Below are 14,461 nucleotides of genomic sequence, written 5' to 3'. Positions count from 1 at the left end.
GTAAAAAAGATTGGCCACTGAGAGGTCTGAACATGCTGCCATCTTACTGGAAAAAGTGAAAGGGCCACGGCAAGGTCTAGTGGGAGGTCAAAGATTCATATTTTAGTGCATGAAAGGTCTGTTCAAGATTTTGATAAAAATGGGATAGAAGTTGTCCTTGACCCTGATGATACATTCTCTCAAGCTTTTGTATCTTCTGTCCAAAAGAGGGGAGAAGAGAAGATGACCAGGGTAGGAGGGATTCATTATTATGTTGACCACTTTCCCAGGCAATGGGAGGTGTAGACATAGTCTATGATGGGAGGCTGGTTTGCATGATGGACTAGGCAGCTGCCGGCTGGGGTCACAATAGATTGAAGGCAGTGTGGGTCCTCGCAGTACATGAACAAAATATCACTTGTGTGAGAAGCCTCACATTGTATGAAAGAGACTTCATTGTGTATGTGAGAGAGAGAGAGACAGAGAGACCTTGTGGAGGGGGGGGGGGGGAGAGGGAGAGAGAGAGAGAGAGGGAGAGAGGGGGAGAGAGAGAGAGAGAGAGAGAGAGAGAGAGAGACCTTATGGCATGAGAGAGAGAGACCTTATGGCGAGAAAGAGAGAGAGACCTCGTGGTGGGAGAGACAGAGAGAGAAACAGACAGACCTCGTGGTGTAAAGGAGAGAGAGAGACCTTGCAGTGTGAGTGAGAGAGAGACATGACGAGAAAGAGAGAGAAACCTCGTGGTGGGAGAGAGAGAGAGAGACAGACCTCATGGTGTGAAGGAGAGAGAGACCTCATGATGTGGGGGAGAGAGAGAGAGAGCTCGTGATGTGGAGAGGGATCTTGTGGTGTGTGAGACTTCAAGGTGTGTGAGAGGGAGACTTGCAGAGTGTGAGAAATTTCACTATGTGTGTGAGAGACACATCATGGTGTGTGAGGGAGATGTCACTGTGTAAAATAAACCTCAGCATTTTTTTAAGTTCACTCAAGGAGGACCAGATATTATGCACTATCCTCTCACCTAAAGGAATAACTCACCACTTCCTAATGATGTTAGTTGGTGCATTGGCACACCTCAAACTCCACTACTCATGTTCCCCATGGTGCTGTGGGATCTCAATATTAGGCAGCCCAGGCTTCATCTAGTATCTCATCCAGAAGTGACTGCATGCAGCTACGATGGGTTCACTTAAACTGAAAATCCTTCTTGAGCTGAAGTGTTGGTCTTCAAAGACGTGATGCTACAGTGTGATCCTCAGTGAAGTGTTGCAGTGTGGTTTAAAATTGGCTTCAGAAGTTGTTTTTAGTTTCACGCAATTCAAATTAAAACTAGTAAATAAAAATTATTATCCTACTCAATGCCATTCTCCTGCCTCCCCCTCCTTCCCCGTGCACTTACTAATCAAGAATATATCAACTTCTGCTTTAAATATACCAAATGACTTTGCCTCCATAGTCATCTGTGGCAATGAATTCCATAGATTCAATACCCTCTGGCTAAAGAAATTCCTCCTCATCTCTGATCTAAAGGGATTCTACTTTGCATTTAAGTTTGACCTTCCAAAGTGAATCACTTCACTCTTTTCCGGATTGAACTTCATCTGCCATTTCTCAAACCAGCTCTGCAAATATCAACCTCCTACACAATTATCCACAACACTAGCAACCATCTTAATCTTAAATATTGTCTTCCATCTTGTAGGTGTCTTCTTTGATAAGGCTAACAATGGTATTGGTTATGGTTTCTTGATTTCTCATTGAGACCAGGACAATAAAGTAGACTTTTGCAGGGGAGTTTTAGAGTTAAGAAGGTTGGTAAAGGACAGAACTTATTGTAACTTGGCCCTGACACTCCACTGCTCGAAACCTCGGCAGTGCGGCAAAATTTGCAGTGGTTAGTCCTTTCCGCTGACTGTTCTGTTTTGTAAATGTTATTGAATTATTGTTGAATAATTTCCCAATGGTAACAAGTTAATCTCTGGGCTTTTAAACACAATCACAATGGATTTTGTTCTTTTCCTCTTAAACAGTCAACAATGATTTTAATCTTTGAAAGATCCCACAGCTTTAAGGATTTTCCCAGGAAATACTGTGACAGTTCTTAAGACTTCGCTAAATTGGAGGCTTAGATTGAATGCATTTAATTATATTCCAGAGCAAAATGCACAAGGGTAGGTAATATTTTTCAAGGAATGTTCAGAGGGAACATACAAATTCAAAAGGGACACTGAAGGAACTTTAACAAACCTGAAGCACTGCAGACTTTTGGTCTGTATCCATTATTGACTGAATTTGCTGAAGAAATGGAAGAAATGAGTGAATAAATTAGAAATCAATTTAGGCCCATGGCTGGAATGCTACTTAATAAACTGATGACATCAAATGTATTCTGGCCTTAATTCTTCAAAAATTATTATGTTACTTGGGCCTTCAGACATGTTGAAACATGAGTTTATAAATCTCAATAAAATAATTAACATGCCTGTACTAAGACACATTAGGTAAAGTAGATTGTAGATTGAAGGGAAGAAGGCAGAGGTTCTGTCCCTTTAAAATCTGGGCTCATGTGGCAGCCAGGAGAGAGATCCCCTTGGGTATAGAGTCACTGAATGTGCTCAGTGTGGACCATGAAGAATTCTCAGTCCAACAGGAAGAATCCTCCTCACTTACTGTCAGTTTGGGGACAAGGAGAAGAGTTCTGAGGGAGTAGTGGACTGAAGGAAGGAGGGGATGAGGGTTGCTGTGAGCTCTATGGAAAACCACGTGGGTGGGACTGTGTATCTGTATCAACGTGCATTCTGTATGGGTGTGTCCAGGTGTTTCAAACAGTGGAAACTGATTTCCAGTCAGTTTGGACCTCATAGCCACTTGACTTAGCCCTCAATGGCCAATCTGTTGGTAACTGGTGTCCAACACCACCCAGTCTTAAAGGAATTCACACACAGGTATCTGAAGAAAGACGGTGGAACTTCCTCTTGGATACAGTGGGTTAATTGGAGAATTTTTTTTTTAAATTGCAGAGCAAAAATACAAGGGTGGAGAAAGAATAAGCAAGAACTGTGGTGGTTGTGTAATGTAACGCACTCCCAGGTTGTGAAGGACAGTGGAAGTTGATAAAGCTGAGCCTATGGATTTACTCAAGGTGAAACTTTGCACAGAAGTTAACTGTCAAGGTCTCTGAAACAAGATTACAATGAGTAAGTGCTGTAAAAGCCAGCAATTAATAAAGCAGGGCAAAAAGGAATGGATTAGGTAGTCGATGTGCACCACAGCAGTGGGAATGAAGATAAAGAGTGTGAGATATGAACACAGAATGGCAGTCAAGGGCAGAATTGGCATGGCTGGGGAACAGCAGCATGGTTACAAGAAGGGGAGCAGTGGGCATGAGTAGTGTTGATAGAGACAGGGCTAGGGCAGGGAGAAGAAAGATCAATCATTTGGCCAACAGGATATCCCTCAATTTGGCGTCGTAAGTGGGAGAAGTAACTTGGGCGAGTACCAGTATTAAAGGAACAATAGCATTAGGAATTATTGACTTGGGGTCAACATAACTTATTTGGATATTTACATTATATATATTAAAGTTAATACAGTAAAGATCAGAATCAGATTTAATATCACCAGCATATGTCATAAAATTTGTTGTCTGTGTGCCAGCAGTACAATGCAAAACAATAAGGGAGAGGGAGAGAGAGAGAGTGTGAGAGAGAGAGAAAGAAACTGTGAATTACAGGATGAATACTGTGCCCTTAAAAAGTATTCACCCCCCTCTTGGAAGTTTTCATGGTTTATTGTTTCACAACATTGAATCATAGTGGATTTAACTTGGCTATTTTTGACACTATCTACAGAAAAAGACTGATTCAAAGTGAGAACAGATCTCTACAAAGTGATCTAAATTAATTACAATATAAAACACAAAATATTTGATTGCATAGGTATTCACCACCCCCCTCCCTTTAATATGACACACCAAATCATCACTGCTGCAGTCAACTGGTTTTAGAAATTGTGTAATTAGTTAAATGGAGATCTGTGTGCAGTCAAGGTATTTCAATTGATTGAGGTAAAAATACACCAATATCTGGAAGGTCCAACTGCTGGTGAGTCAATAGCCTGGCAAAAAACTACACCATGAAGACAAAAGAACACTCCAAACAACTCCATGAAAAGGTTATTGAAAAGCACAAGTCAGGAGTTGGATACAAGAAAATTGCCAAGTCACTGAATATCTCTTGGAGTAGAGTTTAGTCAAGCAAGAAATGGGAAGAATATGGTACAACTGCAAATCTGCCTAGAGCAGGCTGTCCTCAAAAACTGAGTGAAGGGAACTAGTGACAGAGGCCACCAAGAGACCTATGACAACTCTAAAGGAGTTACAAGCTTCAGTGGCTGAGATGGGAGAGATTGCACTTACAACTATTGCCCGGGTGCTTCGCCAATCACAGTTTTATGGGAGAGTGGCAAGGAGAAAGCCTCTGTTGGAAAAAGAAAACTCACATGAAATCTCAGCTACAGTTTTCCATAAGGCAGATGGGAGTCTGAAGTCAGCTGGAAGAAGGTTCTGATAAAACCAAAATTGAGCTTTTTTGACAATCAGACTAACCACTATGCTTGGTATATGCCAAACACTGCAAAGCACACCATCCCTACCATGAAGTGTGGTGGTGGCTGCATCATGCTGTGGGGATGCTTCACTGCAGCAGTCCCTGGAAGGTTTGTGAACTGCGTCGGGCACGATGACGGACTCTCCACTCCTCCCTCTCCCTCATCAGTGTGTTCAGTTCATCTACATTAGCCGCGCCACTATCTTCTAGGATTGTGTTGACCGTAGTCTTGGGAGGGCGCCCAGGGTTCATCCTCCCACGCTTGGGCTCCCATGTGATGATTAGGCTGGCAGGTAGCTCAGGGTGGCGTAGACAGTGCCCCGCTAGTTGCAGTCTTCTCACCTCGATTTTAGTAGTGAGTGTCGGTAGGTCATCATAGAGCTCGAAGTTTGTCATGTGCTGTTGCCAACTCACGTCAAGAGCCATCCGGAGCATTCGTGTATAGCTACCATCTAGTGACTTTCGCATGGTCTTGATGAGCGTCCACATCTCGCAACCGTACGTGAGAATGGACTTTATGACTGCTATGAAGATCCTCTTTTTGAGCCCTCCAGATTTCCTTCATGTTTGTGAAGGTAGAGGGTAAAATGAATACAGCAAAATACAGGGAAATCTGGGAGGAAAACCTGATGAAGTCTGCAAGAGAACTACCACTTGGGAGAAGATTTGTTTTCCAGCAAAACAATTACCCCAAACGTAAAGCCAAAGCTATACAGTAATTGCTTAAAAACAATGACTCTGGCCAAGTCAGAGTTCAGACCACAATCCAATTGAGAATTTGTGGCTTGACTTGAAAAGGACCATTCACTCACAATTCCCATGCAATCTGACAGAGCTAGAGCAGTTTTGTAAAGAAGAATGGAAAAAAATTGCAGTGTCCAGATGTGTAAAGCTGATAGAGACCTATCCACACAGACTCAAGGCTGTAATTGCTGCTGAAGGTGCATCTAATAAAAACTGAGCTGAAGGGGGTGAATACTAAGTATAATAAAAATAATATAAACAATTATTTTGCATTTTACATTTGTAATTAATTTAAATCATTTTGTAGAGATCTGTTTTCACTCTGACACGCTAGAAATAGTCTGTTTAACTCCACTGTGATTTAATGTTGTAAAGCAATAAAACATGAAAATTTCCAAGGGGTGGGGGGGGGGGGTGGTGTGTGTGTGTGTGTGTGACACACACACACACACACACACACACACACACATTTATTTATATTTATATATTTAGTTAAATTAGATAAGTTCAAATATATTTATTATCAAGGAATGTATCAATTATACAATCTTGAGATTTGCTTGCTCACGGGTAGCCACAAAGCACGAAACCTTAAAGAACCCAATGAAAGAGAAAAAAATAAAAGACCAACACTGGATGCGCAAGAGAAAGAGAAAAAATACAAGTCATGCAAACAATTTAAGCAAATAACAGCTTTCCAAAGTAGTGCAAAAAAATTACAAAAAGTAGTGATGTAGTGTTCATAGGTTCAGAAATCAGAAGCTGTTCCTGAACTCTGTACATCCTAACTGATGGTACCAATGAGAAGAGGGCATGTCCTGAGTGATGGGGGTCCCTAACCATGGATGTAGCCTTGCTGAGGCACTGCTCCTTGAAGATGCTCTGGATACTATGGAGGCTAGTGCTCATGATGGAGCTGACTAACTTTACAACTCTCTGCAACTTACTTCAATCCTGTGCAATGATGCAGCCAGTTAAAATGCTCTCCACGGCAAACCTGTAGAAATTTGCAAGTGTTTTTAGTGACATACCAAATCTCCTCAAACTCCTAATGAAATATAGCCACTGTCTTGCCTTCTTTATAGCTGCATCGATATGTTGGGTCAGGTTAGGTCTTGTCCATGAGCCAGAAAGTTTATTGCAATTATAATTTTGTTCTTCGTTTCCTCCCTTATCATGACCTCATATTATAATATAATGCAGTTAACAATTTTGTGCAATGAATACTTAGTATATTTTGCTTATTCTCCTACCAATTAACCCACAATTGATCTTTCAGCTTACATAAAGACATTGCACCAAAACTCCACACCTCTTATTAGAATGTTGTATTTCTACAGATCAAGGGTGAAACGACTTGTGGATCCACATCATTGTGAGTCCACTATTGGATCAGGATCATTACAATATTATTTACTGAATAACAGCAATACTTGTGTATATGCACATTCAGAGACTGAGCTCCAACTTGTTTTTGATTCATTACTGAAAGAATGGGCTTATGTTAAATATCTGGAATGTGAAATCTATCAACCTGCCCTCCCCCACTCTCCCACTGCACAGCCAAAGTCCATAGCCACTAGAATATAATTTACGCCTGGATTCCTTTCTATAACTGGGAAGTCATGCTCAGCAAAAGCTCACCAGAGAGGAAACTCATCATTGCCTCTTGTTAGTCAACATAACCTTTGGCCAACAGAGGAAAAAGTGATGGAAAAACAGCAGAGTCATGGTTCACCAAGCTCCACCCTTCAGTAGTCATAACAACAGAGACACTACAGAGATTAACAAGGATGCAGCTCGGACACAAGGGCTTGAGTAACAGGAAAAGGCCGGGCAGTCTTGGACCTTATTCCTTGGTTTTGTAGGAAATTGAGTGGCCCTATAGGTGTATACAATTATCAGGGACACAGATAAGGGCGCATGCTGCCTGACCTGTTGAGTTCCTCCAGCATTTTGTGTGTTTGCTAAGGGTAAATGCTGTCTTTACCCTACTCCCCCCCCCCCCCAAGAACTAGGTTCAAGGTGAGAGATTTAAGAGGGAATCGAGGTACAATTTCTTCATTCAGAGGGTGCTGTGTATATGGAATGAGTTGCCAGAGGAATTGATTGAGACTGGTATAATAACATTCAGAAACCATTTGGATTCACCACCCTCTAGCTAAAGAAATTCTTCCACATCTCTCATCTAAATGGATGCCCTTTAATTCTGGGGCTGTGCCCTTTAATCCTAGACGCTCCCTCTATTGGAAATATCTTCTCCATTTCCACTCTTTCCAGGTTTCAGTGAGATGCCCTTCTAAACTTGTGACTAAAGGCCCAGAGCCATCAAAATCATATATTAACCCTTTCATCCCAAGGATCATTCTTGCTAACTTCTTCAGGGCTCTCTGCAACACCAGAGCATCCTTCAATAGACATCAGTCCCAAAAGTGCTCATAATATTCCAAATGCGGGCTGACCAATGCCTTATAAAGTCTCAGCACTACATTCTTGCCTTAATATTCTAATCCTCTTGAAGTGAATACAAACACTGCACTTTCTCTTTCCCAACTACCAATGCAACTTGCAAGTTAACTTTTAGTGAATCCTGCACTAAGACTCCCAAGTCCTTTTGTGCCTCTGATCTCTGAATTCTCTCCCCATTTAGAAAATAGTCTGCGCCTTTATTCCTTCTACCAAAATGCATGACCATACACTTCCCTATGTTGTAGTCCATCTGCCACTTCTTTTTTTAAAAATTTTTTTTATTAGTTTTTCAAAACATTTTACAAAATTAAAAACCCCAAATCCCAATGAGGAGCATTAATACAGTGCAAGATTAAGCATACAATAACAATATGCTACAAAGGAAGAGAATTTAACAAAAAAGCACCCAAATTAAGGACAAGTGAGCTTAGTGTTCTCCCCAAGCCCCACAACACAAGAAAAAAACAACAACAACTCCAGACCAACCACCACACAGTATAAAGAGTATAAGTCCGGACAGTCAAACTCCCAGACTGTGAATACACTTAGTAACAGAGGATAATAATGCCTACTACCAGAAAAAAAAGGGAGCTGAAAGCAAGGGACCGAAAAGAAGAAAAAAAAGAAAAAAAAACCCTAGTCAAGAGGAAGGTTATGAAAGTACTCGATAAAAGGTCCCCAGACCTTATGGAACTTTAGATCCGAATTAAGAATTGAATAATGAATTTTTTCGAGGTCCAAGCAGGCCATAATGTCGTTAAGCCATTGCGCATGAGTGGGCGGGGCAACATCTCTCCATCTAAGGAGGATCAAGCGTCTAGCCAGGAGAGAGGCAAAGGATAGTATTCGGCATTTGGTCGGACCCAGACATAAATCTGTCTCGCCCCAAAAACTGAACAGAGCAATTAAGGGGTTAGGTTCTAGGTGCTGATTCAGAATACCCGATAATGTAGTGAAGACATCTTTCCAGAATTTCTCCAAGCTAGGACAGAACCAGTACATATGGATGAGAGAGGCCACGCTCCTCTTGCATTTATCACAGAGCGGACTAATGCCAGGGTAGAATTGAGATAGTTTAGATTTAGACATATGGGCTCTATGAACAATCTTAAACTGTAAGAGGCAATGGCGAGCACAAAGGGAGGTTGAGTTAACCGATTTGAGAACTGAGTCCCAGCTCTCCTCGAATAAGGAGATATTTAGATCCTGCTCCCAGGCCATTTTAATTTTATCCACAGGGGCCCATCGTAAGGCTGCTAGTTTATCTCGGATAGTTGAAATTAAACTTTTACCTAGTGGATTAATGGAAAGAAATAGGTCCATAGCATTTTTCGCAGGCATTTCAGGAAAGTTAGGAATTAAAGGAGCAGTAAAGTGTCGGATTTGGAGATATCTGAAAAAGTGAGCGTTAGGCAGGTTGAACTTAACGGAGAGCTGCTGAAAAGAAGCGAAGCGATTATCAATGAAGAGATCTTCAAAATGTCTAATGCCCTTCCTGTACCAAACATGAAATGCTGAATCGTACGTAGTAGGTAAAAAAAGGTGATTATGTGCGACAGGGCTAGAAATGGAAAACCCCTGGAAACCATAGCATTTCCTGAACTGAGCCCATATACGCAAAGTGTGTCTAACCAGAGGATTAGCTATTGATCTGGGCAGACTGCTAGGGAGTGCAGAGCCAAGAAGTGCAGATATAGATAATTCTTTAGTGGAGCTCAACTCCATTGCCACCCAGTTAGGGCACTCGGGTTGACCGTGGAAGAAAGACCAGAAGGCAGCACAACGTATATTAGCTGCCCAGTAATATAAGCGAAAGTTAGGTAAAGCCATGCCACCCTCTTTTTTAGATTTTTGGAGGTGGATTTTATTAATTCTGGAGCGCTTATTCTGCCACAGATATGACAAAATAATAGAGTCTAAGGAATCAAAAAAAGATTTAGGAATAAAAATTGGGATAGATTGAAATAAGTGTAAAAATTTGGGGAGAACATACATTTTAACAACATTAATACGACCTACCAAGGACATAGATAGAGGTGACCATTGTACCAGACTCTGTTTTATAGCATATGAAAGATTGACAAAGTTTTCATGAAAGAGATCTTTAAACTTCCTTGTGACTGTAATTCCAAGATAAGTAAATTGATTATGGACTACTTTAAAAGGGAGATCACGAAATATTAGTTCTTGTGCTTCTTTATTAATTGGGAAAAGTTCACTCTTATGTAAGTTGAGTTTATAGCCAGAGATCTGGCTAAACTGGTCAAGAAGTGAAAACATTAGAGGTAAGGATGTAGACGGATTTGAGAGAAAGAGTAATAAGTCATCAGCATAGAGAGAGACTTTATGCTCAACACCCCCTCTCCAAATCCCGGTCAATTCAGGACAATTTCGAAATGCTATCGCCAGAGGTTCTATAGCCAAATCAAAGAGAAAGGGACTTAAGGGGCATCACTGATGGGTGCCACGTTTGAGATTAAATACTTGGGATTCATCTGCCACTTCTTTGCCGATTCTCCTAATCTGTCTAAGTCCTTTTTCAAATCCTCTGCTTCTTCCACACTACCTGGTCCTCGATCTATTTTTGGGTCATCTGCAAACTTGGCCACAAAGCCATCAATTCCATCATCCAGATTGGTAGCAAATAATGTGAAAAGTAATGGACCCAACACCTAGCCTTGGGGAACACCATGAGTACAGTGACCGTCAAACAGTCTTTGCCTCTTGCCAATCTTCTATTTGGGCCAGTATCTTTCCTGTAATACCATGGGCTCCTATCTTGTTTAGCAACTTGATGTGCAGCATTTTATCAAAGACCTTCTGAAAATCTAAGTAAACACCCATTGACTTTCTTTTGTCTATTCTGCCTGTTATTCCCTCAAATAATTCCAAAAGATTTGCCAGGCAGAATTTCCCCTTAAGGAAACCAGGCTGAATTCAGCCCATTTAATCATGTGCTTCCAAGTAAGCCGAAATCTCATCCTTAATAATGGACTCTGTAATCTTGAAGTCAGGCTAATTATCCTATAATTTCCTGCCTTTTGCCTCCCTCCCTTCTTAAAGGGTGGAATGACAGTTGTGATTTTCCAGTCATCAGAACCATTCCTGACTCTGGTGATTCTTGAAAGATCACTTTTAATGCCTCCAGGCTTTCAGATTGTAGATCCTTTATCAGAGTGGGAAAGAGGTATTTTAAAAGATAAATTCAAACTGCAGAGAAGGTGGCCCGAGGGCTGGATAGGACATGAAGAAGATGTTTCATACAGTGAGGTCAAAGATGCCATAGGGATGAATTGTTGGGGTTATCCAGTCGAAAGAGTTAATGAGATTTATAACACAAATGAGGTGTATTGTGTTGCTAAGAATAACTCCCAAGATTGTAGTTTGATTCCCGCTGCTACCTGTACAGAGTTTATATGTTCTCTCCGTGACTGTGTAGGTTTCCTCTGAGTGCTGCTGTTTCTTCCCACGTTCCAAAGCCGAACAGTTACATTGTGAGCATGCTACATTGGGCTGCCCCAGCACAATCCTTGGACTGTGTTGATTGTTGACACAAAACAATGCATGTTTTGTACGTTTCAAATAAAGCTAATGTGACATGTGACAAATAATTTTTTTTTCATTTTACCCAGCAGGTCAGGCTAATGGGGAGAAGAAAACAGAACCAATAACAATAACATAGGCAACAACAGTGGAAATTGCCAGATCTAATACAGAAAGAGAAAGTAAATAGATAGGAGTGCTCAATACTGATTGCAGAAAGTTGCATGATGGCCAGGGAGAACATGAGGTGTTGCTTCTCAGGCTTATGTTGGGTCTCATTGGAAGAGTGCAGGAAACCATAGACTGATCAGAGTGGGAGACGTGCATTAGATTTGAAGAAATGCAGGTGAATTACAGCTTCACTGTTGCATTTCCTTTAATCTCTTCCATCCAGGGACCCAAAGTCAATCCAGATGAGAGTACTGATTCACTTGCACTTCTTTAAATCTCGTGTACTGCATTTGGTGTTTGGAGTTTTGCTCCTCCACATTGGAGAAGCCACACATAGACCGAGTGATCGCTTTGCTGAACACTTGTGTTCAGTCAACAAGAGTGACCCCGAGCTTCCTGTTGCCTGTCGCTTTGATTCCCCATCCCACTCTGCAGTTCGTGTAATAAAGTGACAGGCAATGGGAGGCTCAGTTTGTAGTCTCCCTCACTCTTATAAGACCAAACACAAGCTTCAGAAATTGAACCTCATCTTCCTTTTGAGAACGTTGCCACCTACTGCACTCAATATCAAATGTTCCAACCTTGGGCAACTCACTGTCCCTGGATCGTAGGTAATTTTGACTCAGTTTATCAATTCTCCACAAGTACAGCTTGACCTGCCAGCCTGCATTACACTTTGGTGTTTAGCAACACAGTTCTCTTCAAGTTATCAAATGGACCCCCCTAGCCCCTTTTAACCGGACGACCCCTGCAACTGACTCAAGCCCATAGCCACACCCTATTGCAAGTAGGCCCTTTGCCATATCCATTCCCCAATTACCTTCTCTACAACTTAAAACTACCTTAAAACAATCTTTTGCCCTGTAAACTCAATATAGAAAATAGAACATAAAAACAGTACAGCACAAAAACAGGCCTTTCGGCCCACAATGTTGTGCCAAAACAGCTAAAAAGCAAATCAAAAACACCCAAACACTAATGCCTCCCACCTGTACCACATCTGTATCCCTCCATTTTCCTTACATCCATGTGCCTATCTAAACCTCTCTAAAAAGCCTCGATTATATTTGCCTCTACCACCGTACCAGGCAGTGCATTCCTGATAGCCTGATAGTAAAAACTTACCCCTCACATCCCCTTAAAACTAACCCCTCACCTTCAACACATGCCCTTTTGTATTAGACATTTCAACTTTGGGGAACATATGTCTACTCTATCTATCATAATCTTATAAACCTGTCAGATCTCCCCTCAGCCTCCAGTGCTCCAGAGAAAGCAACCAAGTTTATCCAACCTCTCATTGTAGCACATGTCCTCTAAACTAGGCAGCATCCTGGTAAACCTCTTCTGCACCCTCCCCAAAGCCTCAACATCCTTCCTATAGTGAGGCGACCAACCAGAACTGTAGGCAATATTCCAGATGTGGCCTAACCAAAGTTCTATTAAGTTGCAACATAACCTCCTGACCTTTGAACTAATAAAAACAAGCATTCCATAAGCCTTCTTCACCACCTTATCAACCAGAGTAGCTACCTTCAAGGAGCTATGAACTTGGATCCCAAGATCTCTGCTCAGCAACACTGTTAAGGATCTTGCCGTAACAGTGTACTCTCTCCTTGCATTTGCTCTACTGAGGTGCAACACCTCACATTTATCTGGGTTAAACTCCAGCTGCCATTTCTCAGTCATTATCTGTAACTGGTCTGTATTGCGCTGTATTCTTTGCCAGTCTCCTGCACTATCCGCAATTCCACCAATCTTGGTATGAGATGCAAACTTACTGATCCACCCATCTACATTTTCGTCCAGCTCATTTACATACATCTCAGACAGCAGAGGTCCCAGTACAGATCCCTGCAGAACTCCACTAATTACAGAACTCCAACTCAAGTAAGTCCCTTCAATTATTATCCTCTGTCTTTTATGCACAAGCCAGTTCTGAATCCAAGCAGCCAATTCACCACAGATCCCATGCATTTAATCTTCCGGATGAGCTTCCCTTGAAGGACTTTGTCAAATGCCTTACTAAAATCCACATAGAGAACATCCACTGCCCTACCCTCATCAATCTCTCTAGTCACATTGTCAAAAAATCAAGTTGGTTGGCTCTCTCTAATTAGGCCATAGGTTTCTAAATGCTCATATATCCCATCCCTAAGAATTTTCTCCAGAAATTTCCCTACAACTTTCTATACTGTATAATTCCCAGGATTTTCCCTTGCTCCCTTCTTAAACAGAGGTACAACATTGTTTCAAAAAGAAGCTTTTTCCACAAACACAGCATATTCTGAAGAGTCTCAGCTTGAAACATAGGCTATCTATTCATTTCCACAGAGGCCGCCTGACCCGCTGAGTCCCTCCAGCGTTTTGTGTGTGTTGCTTTGTTTCCCGGCATCTGCAGACTTCCCCGCGTTTTTGTCTGTTTCATTTTGTTCGCATTTCCAGTATCTGCAGATTTTGTTCAATGCACGTTGGCTGGGCTGGGGTGATGCGGAATGCAACATCGATGTTTCAAACGTAATTGCAAACTCCCTTTCACACGTGGAGAGGAGGGGATGTTCCTTCAGCGGAAGAGCCGATGGCTGTTGTCCAAGGATGCCCTGTAGTTGTTTAGCTCTGCAGTCTTCCCGCGCAGAGGGAGGGCAGTGCAGCAGCCTGGGTTATACCATGTGTCCAAATAAAGTGCGAGGCGGCTGCAGTGCTGCAGGGCTATAAATGAGCGGTGAGCACAGACTGCGGGCTTTTGCTGCATCGGACGAGGTTTCGTACGGCAGCAGTCCTCACCATGCCCCGGGTAGACGTCGACCTTAAACTGGACTTCAAGGATGTCCTGGTGCGACCCAAACGGAGCAGCTTGAAGAGCAGGTCCGAGGTGAGGAAGAGTGTCCGCGGAAGCTTTCGGGGGGGGGGGGGGGGGTCACTTTAAACACTGTTAGTTTAACCCCGCC

At 42.1% G+C, this 14,461-nt stretch overlaps 2 protein-coding genes across 2 annotated transcripts in view; one reads left to right on the top strand and one right to left on the bottom strand.

The window, feature by feature from the left end:
• The window catches only part of atxn1a (ataxin 1a), a 478,304-nt gene that overhangs the window by 52,520 nt on the left and 411,323 nt on the right, over positions 1 to 14,461 (bottom strand). The gene's annotated exons all lie outside the window — the stretch shown is intronic.
• Positions 14,165 to 14,461, top strand: part of gmpr (guanosine monophosphate reductase) — a 94,575-nt gene continuing 94,278 nt past the window's right edge. The window contains exon 1 of the mRNA XM_073023933.1: positions 14,165 to 14,385. Coding sequence (XP_072880034.1) covers positions 14,299 to 14,385 — 87 coding nt within the window. The 5' untranslated portion in view covers positions 14,165 to 14,298. The remainder of the gene's footprint in view (positions 14,386 to 14,461) is intronic.

The sequence above is a fragment of the Hemitrygon akajei genome, chromosome 20 (assembly GCF_048418815.1).
Source record: "Hemitrygon akajei chromosome 20, sHemAka1.3, whole genome shotgun sequence".
In the NCBI taxonomy this organism is placed as follows: domain Eukaryota; kingdom Metazoa; phylum Chordata; class Chondrichthyes; order Myliobatiformes; family Dasyatidae; genus Hemitrygon; species Hemitrygon akajei.
Note: the sequence above shows the minus strand (reverse complement) of the source record. Positions and strands in the feature narration are given on the sequence as shown.